A 20168-nucleotide genomic window follows, 5' to 3' on the forward strand; every position below is an offset into this window, starting at 1 on the left:
CATAGTTTTGATAATTTATGTACTCAAAATTCTAATTTTTTAATTTACTCTTTTAGGTGTGAACATAGGTGAAGTGTTAGATAAGCGCTATAATGTGTATGGCTACACTGGTCAAGGTGTATTCAGTAATGTCGTACGAGCCAGAGATAATGCAAGAGCCAACCAAGAAGTGGCTGTAAAGATCATCAGAAACAATGAACTCATGTAAGTCAATGTGATGAAACCTTTAACACATGTTTTGTTAAAATGAAAATATTTCTAAATGCCATTTAAAAAAGTAACATTCTGTAAAATAAGTACTGTAACTATAAAATGACTGTAGTATTCCTTTTTGACTGGATATTTATAGCTATGTGTTATATGTGAAGTACTAGAACTATAGGCTGATTTGTATTTAATTTACTTCAGTGCATTTCAGTACCTACTGTGCACTAATGTTAACTTAGACTACTTCTTTCTACTGTTTGTCTTATGGCCATCATTTGCTGTGAATATCTTAAACTCAAGACCAGAGGTGAGGAATAAAAGGATTATATTAATTAGCTGTCACTGATTAGCATAAGGTGGCCTACAAAAAGGGGACAGCCAGTTTATCAGATAGTTTGGCGAATTATTTGTATCTTCTTTCTGTTGCCTTTTTCCTTTAATAGACTAGGGTTACTTAATTGTCACATACATGTTTTAATGCATAATTTATACCACACACTGAGCTGGTGTTAAACTCAACTTAGTATTGGTTTTGAACCACTGGAAAGAAATGTCGTGCATTTATACTAAAGTCTTAAGCCGCCCCATGCTTAGAAAGTTTTTTGTTGTTTTGTCTTGATGGTTATCCCCAACCCCTGTTTTATAGACACTACCTTTAAAAAAATGTAGCTTATTGACAAATTATAACAAGAATTTTAGAGGATAACCAAATATTAATATTTGGCGAGACATTTCCTACTTAGACCCTTAAGGAACCAAAACTGTATACAATGTGGTTCCACTTTTATTAAACACAAGTGCCCTGGTGCACAGATTCGTGCACATTGAAAGGAAATTAATTAGAAGGTGGCCGTGGGGCAGGACTGGGCAAGATGGGCCAGACATGCCCTGGAGCCAACCTCCTGTGGTCACTCCCCAGCCGGTTGCACCTGGGGCAGTCAGTGCCATGGCTCAAAGGGCATCTGCGGAGTGAGTGGGGTTCCTCTAGCAGGTGGGGTCACTTGGCCTGGCCTGTGGGGATCGGGCTGAAACCGGATCTCCGACATCCCCCAAGGGGTCCCGGGTTGTGAGAGAGCAGTTCTCGGGTTGTGAGAGAGCAGTTCTCCGGTGACGCATCTCCGAATCGGGCTCTCTCCTCTCTGGTTCTGGGGTGCATCATCTGAAAATCGCCACTGCCAGGTCACTGTAGCTCTGCAGCCTCTGTGTTGTCTGCCCCCTGGTGGTCAGTGCGTGTCATTGCTACTGGTCGGAGCTTCTGCCACCTGGTGGTCATTGTGTGACATAGCTATCGGTCAGAGGATCGCTTAGCCTTAGATAAAATAGATTCGATCAGTGGTTCTCAACCTGTGGGTCGCGACCCCTTTGGTGGTCGAATGACCCTTTCACAGGGGTCGTCTAAGACCATCCTGCATATCAGATATTTACATTAAGATTCATAACTAGCAACATTACAGTTATGAAGTAGCAATGAAAATAATTTTATGTTTGGGGGTCACAACATGAGGAACTGTATTTAAAGGGCCAGAAGGTTGAGAACCACTGAGATAGATAGATAATAGATAGTATTTACATCAAGACTTGAGAATAAAATGTGCAGTAAAATAAATAAATTTTATTTATTCAATAAAATGAGAATAAAATGATTGATTGCCCTTTAAGCAAGGTAGTTTATTCCTCAGTGTTTCTGTTTTGTTGATTGGTTATTTTGGAAATTAACTTCAGAAAATCGTATTTGATTAAGTATAAAGTATTGTCTATGTCAGGGGTGGGCAAACTTTTTGACTCGAGGGCCACAATGGGTTCTTAAACTGGACCGGAGGGCCGGAACAAAAGCATGGATGGAGTGTTTGTGTGAACTACTATAAATTCAGAGTAAACATCATTACATAAAAGGCTACGGTCTTTTTTTTTCAATAGTTTTATTCATTTCAAAGGTGCCGGATCCGGCCCGCGGGCTGTAGTTTGCCCATGGCTGGTCTATGTGATACAGAGACTTGTCATTCCTCAACAGATTTATTATTACTACTTAAAAAAAAATATGAACTAATCAACATCAACCTATGCTACATCAGACCAGAACTAGCAAATATATATTATTAAGTTTTTATAAATTCTCGATGTATTTAATTTTGACCTAATTTTCTTTTTTATTTCAGGCAGAAAACTGGTTTAAAAGAACTAGAATTCTTGAAAAAACTTAATGATGCTGATCCTGATGACAAATTCCATTGTTTGCGGCTCTTCAGACACTTTTATCACAAACAGCATCTCTGTCTTGTATTTGAGCCTCTCAGGTACAATGTCAGGACCTCGACATAAACTGAAAATTTAGCTTCTTCATCCCTACCAACCTCACTTAAGATAAACAACAATTGAAATGACAGATTTTCTGGGTGTTTGATTTTTTTTTACTTAATTATTTACTAGAGGCCCAGCGCACAAAATTCATGCATGTTGGGGGGGTGGTCCCTCAGCCTGGCTTGTGCCCTCTCACAGTCTGGGAGCCCCATGATTGATTGCCCCACAGAAGGAGGCCCTACCCACCCGCTGCAGCGCCGCCGGCTAGGTAGCCTGGGCCTCCCTCTGTGGGGCAATCTATTGCAGGGCTCCATGATCAATCACCCCAAAGAGGTAGGCCCTGCCCACCCAGCCGAGGCTCCACAATGGATTGCCCCCACAGAGGGAGGCCCAGGCTACCCACTGCAGTGCCGCCGGCCAGGTAGCCTGGGCCTCCCTCTTTGGGGCAATCAAACGTGGTGCTTTGCAATTGATCGCCCCAAAGAGGTAGGCCCTGCCTACCCAGCCTGGGATCTGCAATGGATCTCCCCCATAGAGGGAGGCCCTGCCCACTCACTGCAGCACCGCTGCCAGGTAGCCTGAGCCTCCCTCTGCGGGGAATCATGGAACCCCCTGATTGATCGTCCCACCAGCTGGTGGCCTGGGCCTCCCTCTGCAGGGCGATCATGGGCAATGGCTGGGCCCCTGACCGATCGCATTGCACCTGCCTTGGCTGGCCTAGTGCCAGTGGGTGTCAGCGTGGTCATCCAGACGGTTGTTCCACTGTTCAGCCATTTGGTCGATTTGCATATTATGCTTTTATTATTATAGACTTAATTTAGTTCTGGTTTTTGTTTTTTAACCTTGTATTAAGAGCTGGTTTCTTGATAGTCATTAATGTATTAACATTAATTGACTGCATACTATGTGCCAGTTTACTACTTGCTTTTAGCCTTCAGCTCAACAAGAGAAATTCTCTGAAAATTAAATATTTCAAGGAAGGATTAAGCCAGAATGATAAGAAATGGGAATCGTGGAAGAAATACAATTTTGATCTTCTAAAGTATAGCTTCATTGTTAGTCTTTCAAATATAAATCCGTTCTAAAATCAATACAGATTTTACCATTGCATATCTTTCCTTCAATTTATTTTAAAAATTGAGTTTTATTGGAAAATTGTGTTACGTACACACAATTTCATATGTTCTCATTTCAGTGTAGAAAAATTTATCAAATATATGAGGAGGTATTCTTGAACAGAATATTTAATTGTAATTTGTATTTTGGACTTGATTTTACTTTATGCTTAAATGTTTTTGCGTTTTTTAAATGTCCATTTTGCATTTTAACCCTTAGTGTTTTTTTTTTCTCTCCTTATAAGCATGAATTTACGAGAGGTGTTAAAAAAATATGGTAAGGATGTTGGTCTTCATATTAAAGCTGTAAGATCCTATAGTCAGCAGTTGTTCTTGGCATTGAAACTCCTGAAAAGATGCAATATTCTACATGCTGATATCAAGCCAGACAATATTCTGGTAAGTGAAACAGTTAAGGCTGCATTGTACATCCATGTATTTTCTTTTCAGTAATGTGAGATTACCACTGTATTATTTTAAAAATAACATCTTAAAGTATATATTCATTACCCATTATAAATTACTTTACCAATTTTTACTTTTTTGGAAATTGAGCCATGAAATTTTAAAGTATAAAGAAAGAAGAAAGAAGAGATAGGCCACTGTCTCAAATTTTTCCTTTTTATTGTGGATTTAGAGTACATACAAATCCGAAGAGTGCTTTAATATAGTAATGATGGGCTTCCTCTGGTAGTGAATAAAAAGTGCTGCATGTTTTGCTGTTTTGAAATAAGGTGTGTTTACACTTCTGTGTTCTTTAATTTTGTAGGCTAATGGAGTTAAGAACATTTAAGGGAATTTTATAGACTGATGGAGTTTGGGACATTTAAGAGAATTGCCTTAAGCAGATATAAGAAGTTGAGTTTAAAGGTGTCCTGGGGTAATTCTTTTTTCCTTTATTCTTTTTTAAAAAATATATTTTATTGATTTTTTACAGACAGGAAGGGAGAGGGATAGAGTTAGAAACATCAATGAGAGAGAAACATCGACCAGCTGTCTCCTGCACACTCCCTACTGGGGATGTACCTGCAACCAAGGTACATGCCCTTGACTGGAATTGAACCTGGGACCCTTCAGTCTGCAGGCCGATGCTCTATCCACTGAGCCAAACCGGCTAGGGCTCCATTATTCTTTACTAGAGGTCCAGTGCACCAGTGGGGTCCCTCGGCCTGGCCTGCAGGATTGGGCCAAAACCAGCTCTCCGACATCCCCTGAGGGGTCCTGGATTGCGAGAGGGCACAGGCCATGCCAAGGGAACCCACTGGTGCACGATTGGGGCTGGGGAGGGACCATGGGAGGGCTCCAGGCTGTGTCCGGCCTATCTCGCTCAGTCCTGATCAGCTGGACTCCTGCAGCAAGCTAACCTACTGGTCGGAGCATCTGCCCCCTGGTGGTCAGTGCACGTCATAGTGAGTGGTTGCGTGGCCTTCGCATATCATTAGCATATTACGCTTTGATTGGTTGAACAGACGACCAGACACTTAGCATATTAGGTTTTTATTATATAGGATTGTTTTAGAAGCAGTGCCTTCTGGGAGCCCAAACACAGTAAAGCTCACTCTCCTAAAACTGTCTTTACATCTTTTTTTTTTAATCCTCACCTGAGGATATTTTTCCATTTTCAGAGAGAGTGGAAGAAGGGAGGGAAGGAAGGAGAGAGAGAGAAACATCAAATGAGAGAGACACATAGACTGGTTGCCTCCCACACGTTGCATGGGAGGCGGGGGGTGGGGAGCAAACTCACAACTCAGGTATTTGCCTTTGACGGAATTGTACCTGCGACAAGTCAGGGCTGTCTTGACCTCTTTTAGCTTAAGACTTCTGATGTGGTAGCATGCAAATATACAATATAATTTTATGTTTTTGAAATTTAGAAATATATATCATCATAGTGGAGTGATTAATGCACACACAACCTCTTTCCCTCCCTGACCCCATTTCTTCACCCTGTTCTAAGGTTTTCAGAGTTGGGGCATGTGCAAAATGTGGGTAATTCCAAGTTTATCTTCTAATCACATGTTCCACACTTTAGAAAAATTATGATCCGATTAGAGTATTTCCTTTCACACTATCACATTAATAATGAGGCATTCCATTTTGATATGTTTAGTCTGAGTTTACAATGTATTACATATATAATATAACTTGGTTAGAGTAGCTGAGTTATTACAGTGAAATGGTAGGTATATTATGAATGAATTGTAGACTTGCCTAGTCAACGTCATTGATTTTTACCTCAGTTTTTTTCCTTTCTCATTTTTAAATTGTGAAATATACCATCCATATGAAAGAATGTATAAAATATAAACAGTCTAAAGATAGACTGTGAACATCTGTGTAACCACCATGGAGGTTAAAGAATAACATATGTGCTAGTATGTTAGAAGCTCTTGCTTTTAAAACTTCATTTTTCTTTGAGTTAATGCTAAACTAGATTTCACATGGATTCTGAAATGGAATATATTTTCCCTTCTTCCTGAAGAAGGAAAAAATAGATTATCAGAGACCACATGGAGCTGTTTAATGAAAATCCAAATCTTTAAACCACTAGTGTGGTAGAAGTACCATATTCCTCATGAGGGGGTAGTAGTTGTGTAGCCAAACTACAGGGCACATAAATGTGGATAGGCTGCTACTATTTAAGGCATTTTACCAAGACCAAGAGTTCCACTGGTAGATTTCTCATTTTAAAATGGTCCTGATTTTATTTCTGGGTATTGCAACTGCATTCTTAAGTAGCTAAATGCAGTTTATACTTTAAAAAGCTTTGAAAGTACTTTTCCTTTTGAAGATACCTGTTTTCCTGATCCCCCAGATGAAGAGATATGGATGTGACAGTTAAAATTAATCATTTCTATCATTAGTTTAATTCCATGGATATCATCTTAATGGACCAGTCTGTTACATTGATCAAGCTTTACAACATCCCAGTAGAGAGTACTAGAGTTATTTATCTAAAGCGTTACGTTTCTTTTGGGTGGGAACAGTAGGCCAAGTTCAAGTCCCAACTCGGAATTTGTGTGTGTCTCTTTTGAAGGGGGGAAGGGACTCTGGAATATGAATTATCTTCACTTGTTAATCCTGAACATGCTTCTGACTCATGAGTGGCAGCAGTCATGGGAGCAGCTCCAGCCTTTCTCAGCAGATGTCACTATTACTGTGTATGTTGAAGTATTTACAAAGGACAAAAGAAACAAATGACTAATATAGAGTTCATGTTTATCAGTTTTGCCAAGTATATTTAACATTTTCTTGACTAATAACTTTCTTTATATTTAAGGGATTTAATAATTTTTAGACTTGAAGTGATTGTTAAATTTGGGATGGTCTTAGCAGTTTCCCATGAATATTTTTATTGTTTTTGTCCAAATTTAATCTGAAGCATTTTGCTTTTGTTGCCATCATAATTTTTTGGCAACTGAAAGTTAACTTAAATCAAATGAAAGTTGATCTAAGTCTGAGCCCTTATTAATGAATGTCTTCGTGTTCCTTTATATAGTAACTTGACTTTATGCAGGTGTTCTGGGGATTTTTAGAAGATGCTTTGCGTCAATTAGATTTTTCTCTTACTACCCCATCCTTTTCTAAATAGTGTTGGTTAAAATTAACTTTACTTGGTATTATTTCAAATTTCTTCACTGAGAAAAGTTCTTTTACTAATGATAATCAAATATTTGGTAGCCCTTAATTTTTCATAATTAGGAAATTGAGGTTTAAAATAATTTAAAAAGGAATTTTAAAAAGAGTGACTTTGTTCTCAATATTGGAAATAACTTCTCAAAGCCAATTATTTTTATCTGATTACTTGTCTTAATTATTCCTGGCATGAATTAAACTTCCATGATAAAATGTTTTTCAGGTTAATGAATCAAAAACTATTTTAAAGCTCTGTGATTTTGGGTCGGCTTCACATGTTGCGGATAATGACATAACTCCTTATCTTGTCAGTAGATTTTATCGTGCTCCTGAAATCAGTAAGTTTCTTCAAGTGGTTTTTGACCTGGGCCATCATATGTGGTGGAAACAGCATATTTAATGTCTAAGTACTGTTTTCATCGTACTTTAGCAGCTGCACGAGGTCATTCATGAGGAAGGGAACCGTAACAAGTTCATCCTCCTCAGGTGGAATGATGGTAGTTGGGACAGGAGTCTTGGTCTTGTCTGGCAAGAGTAGCAAAAACAGTTGTGGAAAATCCTCGACTTTAGAAGACTGCTCTTGAGTACTCAAGGTCTGATTATCAAATATATGAATTGTGTGGGACCTTTGTTTTTTCTCCTTGGTAGAGACTGATAAGCACCTCCACCAAAGGTGAAATGATAAAAGAATAAATACACACTTTTCTCTGCCCCTTCAATTCCTTCCCCACGCCCTCATTTTTTTAGGTTTTAAGTTTGTGGTTCTATTAAGAACTAATGGGAAAGAACATGAAACTAATGCCATAAGTGGCATTAAGATTGTGTATATATAGTTCAAGCTAAAATTAATACCCCATTAATGGAAATAAATAGTTGATTTTTTTAATCCTATATTTAACTTCTATTTTGTTTTCAGTTATAGGTAAAAGCTATGACTATGGCATAGATATGTGGTCTGTAGGTTGTACCTTATATGAACTCTATACTGGAAAAATTTTATTTCCTGGCAAAACCAACAACCATATGTTGAAGCTCGCCATGGATCTCAAAGGAAAGATGCCAAATAAGGTAGGACATTAATCCGAACTTGTATTTATTGAAGATCTCAGCAGTAGTTTCCCATAGACTGGCCGATTGCTGACCCTTAACTCATCACTAATGGCTATAAAACGATTTGAGAGAGGCAGGTATGTGGCTACTCTGATTCCTTTAGTTCCTTCTCATTAGTGGTTCTAATGAGCCAAGAACTATCAAAAGAGAATAGAACTCTTTTCCTTTCCCCTCTAAAGTCTGTCTTACATTTTTCTCTACCCTCTTGAATTAAGCAGATGGTAGGGACCTATAGGTTAAGGTAGAATTGTAATTGAGGAAGAGAGAATTGATGAACATAAATTTGTTAAGCACTATATATATATATTTCATGTGTCTGTTCTTCCAGAAACAACAGTGTTCTTGGGAACACACCCTTATTGGTAACAGCATGAACGTGCTTGAGAGCTGAAATGAAAAAAGATGCAGGTCAGATTAGTTAGATGTAAGGAAGGACTCAGTCATCAGGGGAGGAAAGGGTAAACACTGAAAGAGGAACTTGATGGCCATGAGTTTATTAAAGATTGGAAGTTAGTTGGGAAATGAAGGTATCAAGAAAATTCACTTGAAATGACATCTTTCTGACATAAAACTTATTTGTAGTGCTTCAGCTATCATATCAATTTCTGTTTGATTAACACAAAGCAAGAACTTTAGAGATTTATAAAAATGTCTGAGAGCCATATCTTAGACTTTTGTGATTTCAGTTTATGTTATGTTGGATTTATTTAGACTAAACAACACAGAAATTACCTGTTGGTATTTATTTTACTGAGATCTAATCTGTTTCATTTTATAGCTATTCGAGCATAATTTGGAAAATGTCATTAGGTTACTTAACTGCCAATAGAAAAGGCCCAAATTGTGTAATCGTTTTCCTATCTAAGAACAAGTGATTTTAAGTCTTTGCTTAATCTTCAATTTGGAATAGTGAAAGCACAACTTCATATCATAATTGGTTTAAGGCACTGACTGGGGGAAATATAATAATTTCATATTAAGTTGTTTTAGGCACGACAATTATATTTGCTTTTTATTTTTTTAATATATATTTATTGATTTCAGAGAAGAAGGGAGAGGGGGAGAGAGAAAAACATCAATGACAAAAGAGAATCATTGATCGGCTGCCTCCTACTTACCCCCTAATGGGGATTGAGCCCTCAACTCAAGCATGTGCCCTTGACCAGAATTAAACCCGGGACCCTCCAGTCCACTGAACCAACCAACTAGGACTTATTTGCTTTTTAGTTAAATTCTTGCCCTAGTTGGTTTGGTTCAGTGGATAGAGCAGCCGTGGGCAAACTACAGCCCGCAGGCCGGATCCAGCCCGTTTGAAATGAATAAAACTAAAAAAAAAAAAAAAAAGAAAAAAAGACCGTACCCTTTTATGTAATGACTAGGGGCCCGGTGCACGAAATTCGTGCACTGGGTGTGTGTGTGTGGGGGGGGAGTGTCCCTCAGCCCAGCCTGCCCCCTCTCACATACTGGGAGCCCTCAGGCGTTGACCCCAGCCCAGGCCTGACGCCTCTGACAGAGGCATCAGGCCTGGGCTGGGGGAAGAACCAGTGATGGGGGGAAATGAGGGTCCCCTGCTGGGCGGGAGAGCGGGTTGGGGGCAAGTCGCCCTGCCGGCCCGCGTGATCGGGTCCCAGGCGACCACCGGCACTCACGCCCCCAACCCGCTCTCCCGGGTTGAGGGCGTGAGTGCAGGCGGACGCCGCAGCCACCCTGCCGGCTCACGTCCCGGTTTGCCAGCCGGATCGGGTCCCGGGCGACCGCTGGGACTCACGCCCCCAACCCACTCTCGCGGGTTGGCGGCGTGAGTGCGGGCAGACACCGCAGCCGCCCCGCCGGCCCGCGTCCGGGTCTGCCGGCGGGATCAGGTCTCGGGCGACTGCTGGCACTCACACCCCCAACCCGCTCTCTGATGGCGCTGTAGTATCCTGCCTGCAATATGCAAATTAGCCGCCATCTTTTTTGGCGGTTAACTGCCATCTTAGTTGGCAGTTAATTTGCATATATCACTGATTAGCCAATGAAAAAGGTATCGGTCGTACGCCAATTACCATTTTTCTCTTTTATTAGTATAGGATGTTTACTTTGAATTTGTATTAGTTCACACAAACACTCCATCCATGCTTTTGTTCTGGCCCTCCGGTCCAGTTTAAGAACCCATTGTGGCCCTCAAGTCAAAAAGTTTGCCCACCCCTGGGATAGAGTGTCGGCCTGCAGACTGAAGGGTCCCGGGTTTGATTCCGATCAAGGGCACATGCCTGGGGTTGCAGTTGTGCGCTTGATCCCCAGTAGAGGGTGTGCAGGAGGCAGCTGATTGACAATTCTCTCTCATCATTGATGTTTCTATTTCTCTTTCCCTCTCCCTTCCTCTCTGAAATCAGGAAAAAAAAAATTTTTAAATGAAATAAAAGAGTTAAACTCTTGAGAGCAAGAAATATGAGATCATTTTCAAAAGAGAAAGTAAACCCAAAGAGACTAAATATCTGTGACTTGTTATGTATTAAATTGTTAGTAAGCCAGACTGTTGCATAAGTTCAAAAATTAAGTTTTTTATTTTGTTTTATTTCCAGATGATTCGGAAAGGTGTATTCAAAGACCAACATTTTGATCAAAACCTCAATTTCATGTACATAGAAGTTGATAAAGTAACAGAGAGGGTAAGTCTCTTTTAAGTGTGCAAAATTAAATGATTATCTTGTTAACAAAAGACCTGGGTCATACTAAGAGCTATGAATATTTTGAAACATGAAAATAATTTCTTTTTGGTGTTGGCTGATTCCTGAATAAAATGCATCAAGTTGTGAAAAAGATGAAGAAATTTAAACATGTTTGTATAGTATGAGTTTATTTTTATTATAGGTCATATTTAGGACCTTCTCATCTCTTCTTTCGGATCACTCTTGGCCTGGCCACCATCTGTCTACCTTCCATATTGCTGTCATAGTGATCTTTTTTGAAAACAAATCTGATCATGTTACTCTCCTTGCTTAAAAACCCTTCATTGGCTTTCTGTTACCTAGACGATAATATATTTAAATTTCTCAGAATGACAAACTAAGTCTTCTATGATATGAACAGTGTGCCCTCCCTTCACTGAACTCTGTAAATCCTATCATTCCATACTTGGCAATTAGCTAAAGGGCTTTAAGACCTCTGTTCACAGACCATCCTCATCTTATTGGTTTACTGTATTTCCTCATCCCCTAAAAAGAATATGTATTCAATTTATTCTATTTCAAGCCTCGTATGAAATATACATTCTGTGTGAGCCTTTCCAAAACCTCCAGGTTGAAGTAAGGACTTCTTTATTTTGGCCCTGTTATATTATACTAGAGGCCTGGTGCACGAATTTGTGCACCGGTGGGGTCCTTCAGCCTGGCCTGTGGGATCAGGCCGAAACTGGCTCTTCAACATCCCCCAAGGGGTCCTGGATTGCAAGAGTGTGCAGGCCAGGCTGAGGGACCCCACTGGTTCATGATTGGGGCTGGGGAGGGTCCCCTAGGTGAGGGTGGGGCAGGGGGGCTCCAGGGCTTGTCTGGCCCATCTCGCTCAGTCCTGATTGGCCAGACCCCAGCAGCAACTACTGGTCAGAGCATCTTCCTCCTGGTGGTCAATGCACGTCATAGTGCAGTGATGGCGAACCTTTTGAGCTTGGCGTGTCAGCATTTTGAAAAACCCTAACTTAACTCTAGTGCCGTGTCACATACAGAAATTTTTTGATATTTGCAACCATAGTAAAACAAAGCCTTATATTTTTTATATTTATTTTATATATTTAAATGCCATTTAACAAAGAAAAATCAACCAAAAAAATGAGTGTCGTAGGTTCGCCATCACTATCATAGTGACTGGTTGACCATCTGCCCCTGGTGGTCAGTGCATGTCAAAGCAAGCGGTTGATCGGCCTTAGCATATCATTAGCATATGCTTTAATTGGTTGAACAAATGGCTGGACACTTAGCATATAAACCTTTTATTATATAGGCTGTCCCTAACTTTGTCAGAGCACTTACCACTTCATAGTATTAACTCGTCTACAGGTCTATCTGTTTCCACTTCAGGGTAGGAAAAGTACAGTTCTCTAACAGCAAGTACTTACTATGCTATTTTTAATTACTTAACAATATTTTTGAATTCTCAAATTTTAAATACTTAACTAAGTTTTCGAGTTTGTTATTATTCTTTTAAATATATTTTGTTGATTTTTTATAGAGAGGAAGGGAGAGGGATAGACAGAAACATTGATGAGAGAGAAACATCGATCGGCTGCCTCCTGCACACCCCCTAACTGGGGATGTGCCCACAACCAAGGTACATGCCCTTGACCGGAATCGAACTTGGGACCCTTGAGTCCGCTGGCCAACGCTCTATCCACTGAGCCAAACTGGTTAGGGCAAGTTTGTTATTATTTTTATAAAATTATATTACAGTATGATTTAAAACAAACAAAACTCATAGCTAACTTATGGTTAACCTTTTTCATTTAGGCTTTCTTATTTCTTCTTGAAAAGACAGGATATAGGAAGTCATGTAAAAGTTCTAAATGAGTAGATGGTTATTCTTATAAATTAATATTTTGGTAGACAAAAGTCTGATGTATTATATGTTTTTAGTAACTTTATTTAGAGATACGCATTTTAAAAATTATTTTTAGGAGAAAGTTACTGTCATGAGCACCATTAATCCAACTAAGGACCTTTTGGCTGACTTGATTGGGTGCCAGCGACTTCCTGAAGACCAACGTAAAAAAGTACACCAGCTAAAGGACTTGTTGGACCAGATCCTAATGTTGGACCCAGCTAAACGGATTAGCATCAACCAGGCCCTACAGCATGCCTTTATCCAGGAAAAAATTTAAATGAGATGAAGAAGCTCCAATGGTTTGAGTAATTAAATACAAAGACTGAAGAAATTTCACAGCAGTTTATTAATGTATATAAACTTATAAATATTTCTCCATCAAATTTGAGGAAGCATGATATATTTGAATTAACACCAAGGGTGATGTTTCTTTTAGAAATGTTAGTTAATCTGTTTTGTGTCTTATGTGAAATTTCACTGTAGAACTGTTTTAATTGCCAAGACTGCACAAAATTATAGTGCTAATGTATATGGTTGCAGTTCACATAAAAGACAAAAGCATCTTGTTATAAAAAAAAGTAGTAATGCTGGGTGGTTGATTTATTTTTAGCAGACTTGGCTTCATTTTGGTCTTCAGGTAAAATGGCCAGCATAAATGCTGTTTATATTCACATTTTCCTAGGTATGTGTGTGCAGGCCACAGCAGCATGCCCTTGGTGTAGTCATTGCCGAAAGGGGTCTGTTCCTTCTTGAGCCTGCCTGCAGGGATGGTCTCCTCTTTTAAAGCAGGTTGTGTACAACATTCAGTACACTGAAGGTAAGCTAAACCATCAACATCACTGGTGTTTTAAGATGTTATTTTATTGGAACAATTGACAAATGAGGGATATTAGCTTTGTGGCAGAATTCCCTGCATGTGTGATACCTGATCTTGTTTTATTTTTTGGCATTGCAACTGTGGCATAGTTACAATTTCTGTTCTGTTCATCACATTTAAAATTGGAAGAGTATGCGCTTGATGGATAGAGCGCCTTCAGTGTACTGTTTCTTATTAACTTTAATTTTTAAAAATCAACTTGCTATAGACTTTATATACATTTTGTTAAATGCAGTTCCTAGTGAGATAGAAACAATGCATAGTTTTCATTTACTAAATTACAAATGTTGAGGCATAATTCTGAAAGTCCTCATATTTAAAAGTTACATAGACAACCTAATGAAATTTTTAACTATTTGTATGTCATTTTGAAAGTGTACTGCTTTATGGTAAAAGTGCTTTTCATTTGTTCATTGTTTTCATTATTTGTGATCATGTTGTCTTTCAATACAGGCATAAACCTTCCACTCTTGAACAAAGCAGCTGCTTTTTAAAAGCGGTAATTGCTTCTTTACCTTTATTTCTTTTGTAAATGAAGCTTTTCTTTAAGAATGTGACTTTAAAGTGTTGTCTATTGCATAAAACAGTTGACACTCACTTATTGTAAAGTGAAGATTGTTCTACTGCATGTGAAGTGGCCATGCAGATTTCTGTATGTTCTCAGTATGCATCACTAGATAATAAAGTCTTTTGTGAACAAGGCATTTGTAGCCATTTTTAAAAATTTTTGTCTTCAGTGCTGGTAAGTCAGGTAAACCATAAATAGTTAAAAGCAACCTTTGTTTCTTCCTTAAAGTCTTTAATAGAATTATTTGCTAAAGATGTAAGCCTAGCCAAAGTTTATTATTTTATTACTAATTAGGATCCTAATTATTTCATCAAAAAATTCTACAAATATTGTCAGCTTTCAGTGTAGTGAGATAATTCCTATAGGTTAGGGGTATAAAATCAGGATTTAACTAATGTTTCTGCTATTTTCTCACTTTTCCTTTTGATGGTGCGGAAAGAGAAAAAAGGAAAACGGGGCACAGGCCATTCAACGCCTTCTCCAAGGGGTCTGATTTGCTGAGACACCAGCTTCACCTTCTTAACAAGGTTATTTCTGACAGCATGTGTAGATAAACATTTAGCAACAGTTTAAAACAAAAATCATGTAAATCAGCTTGGTTTTGCAACACAAAGGAATTTATATTTTTAGCATGGTGGAAGAGAATTTTCAGAAATTTATGTAATCTTTTTCCTTTGGGTGGTAAGATTAATTCTTGTCTCCCTGAGGAATATGGAAAATAATCAGATTTTATGGGCTTAAATAATATTTTTAAATTGTAAATGGGATTTTTTTATTCACCCAGGCACTAATTACAACAAGCATGCACATTTTGGTGCATTCAAGAATGGAAAATCAGAATAGCAGCATTCTTCTGGTGGGTTTTGCTCCACTTAAAGACATGAACTACAGCCAGGAAAGCGATAGATGATATAATAAGCCAACTTTGAATCTACATCCCATCTCTTCACGGTTTAGACTAACTAAACTAAATACAAGGTGGTGCTCATCTTCAGGTAGAGTGAGCCTTGTAAATGAGGCATCACAGGTGCAGCTTTCTACCTAATGGAATGGGTAGAGATTTCCCACCATTACTTACTTTATTTTGGTAATAATATGCTGCATATTCAAGTCTTTTGTAGTTATTTTCACTCAAAATAGTTAACATTTTGATGCTTCTGGTGATTTTCATGGCTTCATTTTATATAATTACTTAATAAGTTAACTTCTACTAGAAACAGTTCATCTTATGCCTTCGAAACTGTTACATACTACTTAAAAAACAAAGTTGCTTGTTACTTGTTCTTTGTGTTTTAGGTGCAGCTCAGTGGAAGATGACGACAACCAGAAGACATGAGCTAAGGTTTCTGTTCTATGAAAGATTTAAAAAAATCCTCCATTTAATTTTTGTCTAATTTTTTAGTTTTCAGCCTTATGATTTGGGTTTCATTAATGTTTGGTACTTAGATTAGTAGTGCTATTGTGCTCATTTGTAAAGTGCTTGTTTTATCATGCTCTGGCTCTCCCCCATCTTCCCTTTCCTAAAATAAAAATAGTGGTCAAATTTAGTGATATATAAGACTCTTGAATGGTGAGCTTCCTTATATAAACATGGTTTTTAAGTTTGGTTCCTAAGGATTACTAGGAAAACAGCAAACATCAAAATAGCTTACATAAAACGTAGTCTTTAGCTTTGGGTATTTTATCTCCTTGGCAAATGCAAAAGAATAGAAACTAGAATTTTAAGAACACTATTCAACTCCTATAATACCCTATTCTCCAACTTGCCCTTTAGTAATTTTATTCTTTTTTTTATAAAATACATTTTATTGATTTTTTACAGAGAGGAAGGGAGAGGGACAGAGAGTTAGAAAGATCGATGAGAGAGAAACATCGATCAGCTGCCCCCTGCACACTCCCCACTGGGGATGCACCCGCAACCAAGGTACATGCCCTTGACCGGAATCGAACCTGGGACCCTTGGGTCTGCAGGCCGACGCTCTATCCACTGAGCCCATCCAGTCGGCAATAATTTTATTCTTAACAAGTGCTCCTCCAGACATGGTCTTAAAGTAGGCAAAATATTTAGAGCCATTGTCAGTTTTTCTTCTTAAGGGAAATGAGAGGTGATATAATTTTGATCTTTTATATTCCCAAATAAAGTATTCCTAAATTAATCTATTAAACAGGAACCCTGTAAACAGTCTATATAAATGACATTATTTGAATTTGTAATATTGCTGAGGAAGAAATTTGGAACTCTAAGACCTCTGTTGGATTGAGGTATTTAGTGAATAATCTTTTAAAAACCTGCATTCATGTTTCAGAGTAGCTATATAGTTTTCAAATATAATTATCTCATGAAGGTTTTGCTTTATTACACACTTTACGGCAAAAATGATATCAAGTATATCAAGTGATTGTCAGACTTCAGGGCTCGTATGTCTTGGGACATAACTCTCAAAGGTGTCATAGTTCTTTCTGTAGTTGGGGGAATAGTTGAGATTTTAAGGAAGCATATACATTTTGGACACAGTTCTCAATAAGGTCCTAGGTCAGTGATGGCGAACCTTTTGAGCTCGGCGTGTCAGCATTTTGAAAAACCCTAACTTAACTCTGGTGCCATGTCACATATAGAAGTTTTTTGATATTTGCAACCATAGTAAAACAAAGACATATTTTTGATATTTATTTTATATATTTAAATGCCATTTTTAAAAAAATATATTTTATTGATTTTTTACAGAGAGGAAGGGAGAGGGATAGAGAGTTAGAAACATCGATGAGAGAGAAACATCAATCAGCTGCCTCCTGCACACACACCCCCTCCCCCACTGGGGATGTGCCTGCAACCAAGGTACATGCCCTTGACCCGGGACCCTTGAGTCCGCAGGCTGATGCTCTATCCACTGAGCCAAACCGGTTAGGGCTTTAAATGCCATTTAACAAAGAAAAATCAACCAATAAAATGAGTTCGGGTGTCACCTCTGACACGCGTGTCATAGGTTTGCCATCACTGTCCTAGGTAGACCTTATTCTTGAAGGTTATCAGAAAGTAGGTTGGAATTTTGAGGCTTTGAAAGGATGAAGCATCTTGTCATAAACCTTAAAACCATCCAGTATTTTATTTACCCTTAAATCTTCATTGCTAGCATCCTTTTTCATTCCACAATGCCTATCTCATTCCACTCTACTTTTTCTCAAAAATAATTTTATGTTTTAAAAGAATTTTTTACTTTTTACCGTTATAATCACCACTTTTCCCCCTAACTAAAACAAATACTCGGGCCATTTTTATAATACGAAAATCTATGTTTTATGGTATGTCGTAGAGGCAGTGAAATGTAATGTTCTCAGATGTGTTCCATGACTGAGAACAAATACTATACTTAATCTATCATTTTGTAGCAGAACTTTAGCTGGCTAAGTAGAAATAAAATCTCTGAAATGAAACAAAGGAATCACATACCTGAAAATTTATGCCAAGTAGTTACAGAATGCCCTTTTAAATGTTGGAGATAAGAAAGAAGCCAGTTATTCAAATGTTTAACCTCCTTCCCTTAGTTATAATGACATTATTAAAATTGGGCTTCATAAAATGTTTCTTCATAGTATCCTAGTTCAGTTCAGATATTCAACATGAATTTTATCATTCTCTTAGATAGAAGGTCCTCCTTATAGAAATGTTCAGTACACATTCATTTGTGTTTTTCACATGTCAATAACATACACTAAATTGAGTTTTAAAATGTTTTCCAGTTATTTTGATAGATATCATCATGGCATCTTTAATTGTTCTTTTCCTTCTATATGTAGGGTAAGGGACTGTTCTTCTGAAGAATCTTTCCATTTAGTGATCAAGATATGGAAGCTGAAATCTGAAAATACTCAGTATGCATTCTAATTGTTTGTGGTATCATTTGGATTGTAACGTGCATTTTAGCAGCAATGTTCCCAATCAACATATTGGGGAAAATATAATAAAATATGCCACTTGTTACTATATTGTCTCCTGAATTTTTTCTTTGCTTGGATATGTTAAGTTTTAAAGACACCATTTCTTACCTGATGTTTCTTAGGTGCTGTTTCACTGTTGGTTACAGATGTGCTTTGAAAATTATTCTGTGCTAAAATATGATTGGGAACTGCCAGGTTAGATTAAAGTTAAATATTTACTTTAAAAGTTCTCAGAAGACATCTGATGTGCTATGTGAATCTCAGTGATGAGGAAAGGTGTTGGAGAGAAGCTTACCAAACTACTCTGCAGAATCTGTCCTTTCACAGAACCTGCAGCTTGGAATCAGCCAATTTAGTGTGATCATCCTTTCAGATATCAAAACATTTTGTAAGCAACTAAGTGCAGAACATACACCAAAGGGAATTGTGTTCATATTTTCTTTTACATGTATTTTTAATTTGGCTTTCTTAGTAATAGAAGCATAATAAGCAATGAGATAACTCCCTTTCTGTAATGATTTAAATAAATTACTTTATTGCAGGTGGGGATGCCTGACGCTTATCCTCAGTCTACTCACTCTTAATTTTCTTATCTTAAGAAAATGTCTTCAATGTTTTAAAACAGTAAATAAAATATTTATGAGGTCCTGTGCATCTTTATCACATGCAAAGCAGGATTTGAGATTGAAGGGCCGGGTGTCTGGCTTCGTAGAATATACTGGACCACCAGGAGCTACCCGCCACCGAGAGGCCAGTAGACTAGTTTGGTTGAGCCTTGATTTTTAAAAGAATTGGGCTAAAAGGCAGTGGCTCTGGCTAGCCTTGTAAAGGCCCCGAGTGTAGTTTTCTACTTGGGCTGGCAGAAGATTAAGAGCTGTATAATTATCTAAAGTGGTTGACAAAGGCCATGAGATACTGTTTTTATTAGGGAAAGTAATTCACAGAGTATTGGGTTGGGGAGGACATTGCTGCAAACCTTCAAGAGAAAAGCCATTTTCTTCATGTGCTTTCTATTATTGATGAAAAAGAATTCTCTGTTAAGATCCAAAGAGTTAAGTTGGTCTGGAGATCTAAACGTGGGAATTTATGAGCAAGCCAAGTTTTACATTTATAATAAATAATTCTGTTCAGGAAATATAAATGAACAGAATTATTTATTATATGTCTCTGTTACAAAGTTGTCCAAGTGTTTATTCAAAAATAATCATGAAAGTGTGTCTCAACAGGACTGGTAAATAGACAAATATTTGAATTTGTTTATAACTACATTCCCCTGATCCCATCACCCATGCTGAGTTTCTCTAAGTCGTATGTGTTGCCTATTTGAACCAAGTTGTTTCCCCTATCACCCTACAAAATGGACTTGAGGTGGCTACATGCACTTCCTACACACAACTTAGCCTCATTTTAGAGCTCAGTTTTAATGGAAAAAGATTCCTGGCGACTATATTTTTACTAAGTGATCATGATATTAAAATTATTTGTGTCTCTGCTTCATAATTGAAATCATCAATGCTGCTAATATATTTTAATGATCTGGAAGGTATTGCAGTAGCTCCTTTTATTTAGGTCTAATGACATCCTAGATCAGTGATGGCGAACCTTTTGAGCTCGGCGTGTCAGTATTTTGAAAAACACTAACTTAACTCTGGTGCCGTGTCACATATAGAAATTTTTTGATATTTGCAACCATAGTAAAACAAAGACTTATATTTTTGATATTTTATATATTTAAATGCCATTTAACAAAGAAAAATCAACCAAAAAAAATGAGTTCGGGTGTCACCTCTGACACGCGTGTCATAGGTTCGCCATCACTGTCCTGGATAAAGTAGCCTGGTTGCTT

At 38.0% G+C, this 20168-nt stretch overlaps 1 protein-coding gene across 14 annotated transcripts in view; it reads left to right on the forward strand.

The window, feature by feature from the left end:
- PRPF4B (pre-mRNA processing factor 4B) overlaps nt 1-18368 on the forward strand; it is a 60500-nt gene extending 42132 nt beyond the window's left edge. For 2 of the 14 annotated variants that reach the window (XM_059688498.1, XM_059688486.1), the window contains exons 9-17: nt 57-204; nt 2364-2501; nt 3866-4019; nt 7480-7594; nt 8173-8324; nt 10931-11017; nt 13015-14913; nt 15683-15728; nt 18182-18368. In XM_059688498.1, coding sequence (XP_059544481.1) covers nt 57-204; nt 2364-2501; nt 3866-4019; nt 7480-7594; nt 8173-8324; nt 10931-11017; nt 13015-13218 — 998 coding nt within the window. In that variant the 3' untranslated portion in view covers nt 13219-14913; nt 15683-15728; nt 18182-18368. Of the gene's footprint in view, nt 1-56; nt 205-2363; nt 2502-3865; nt 4020-6657; nt 6782-7479; nt 7598-8172; nt 8325-10930; nt 11018-13014; nt 15243-15682 lie in introns of those variants that run through there. The other 12 variants (XM_059688493.1, XM_059688497.1, XM_059688490.1 and 9 more) reach the window with 12 other exon arrangements.
- The last annotated feature ends 1800 nt before the right edge of the window (nt 18369-20168 follow it).

This window comes from Myotis daubentonii, chromosome 3 (genome assembly GCF_963259705.1).
Source record: "Myotis daubentonii chromosome 3, mMyoDau2.1, whole genome shotgun sequence".
NCBI classification, from domain to species: domain Eukaryota; kingdom Metazoa; phylum Chordata; class Mammalia; order Chiroptera; family Vespertilionidae; genus Myotis; species Myotis daubentonii.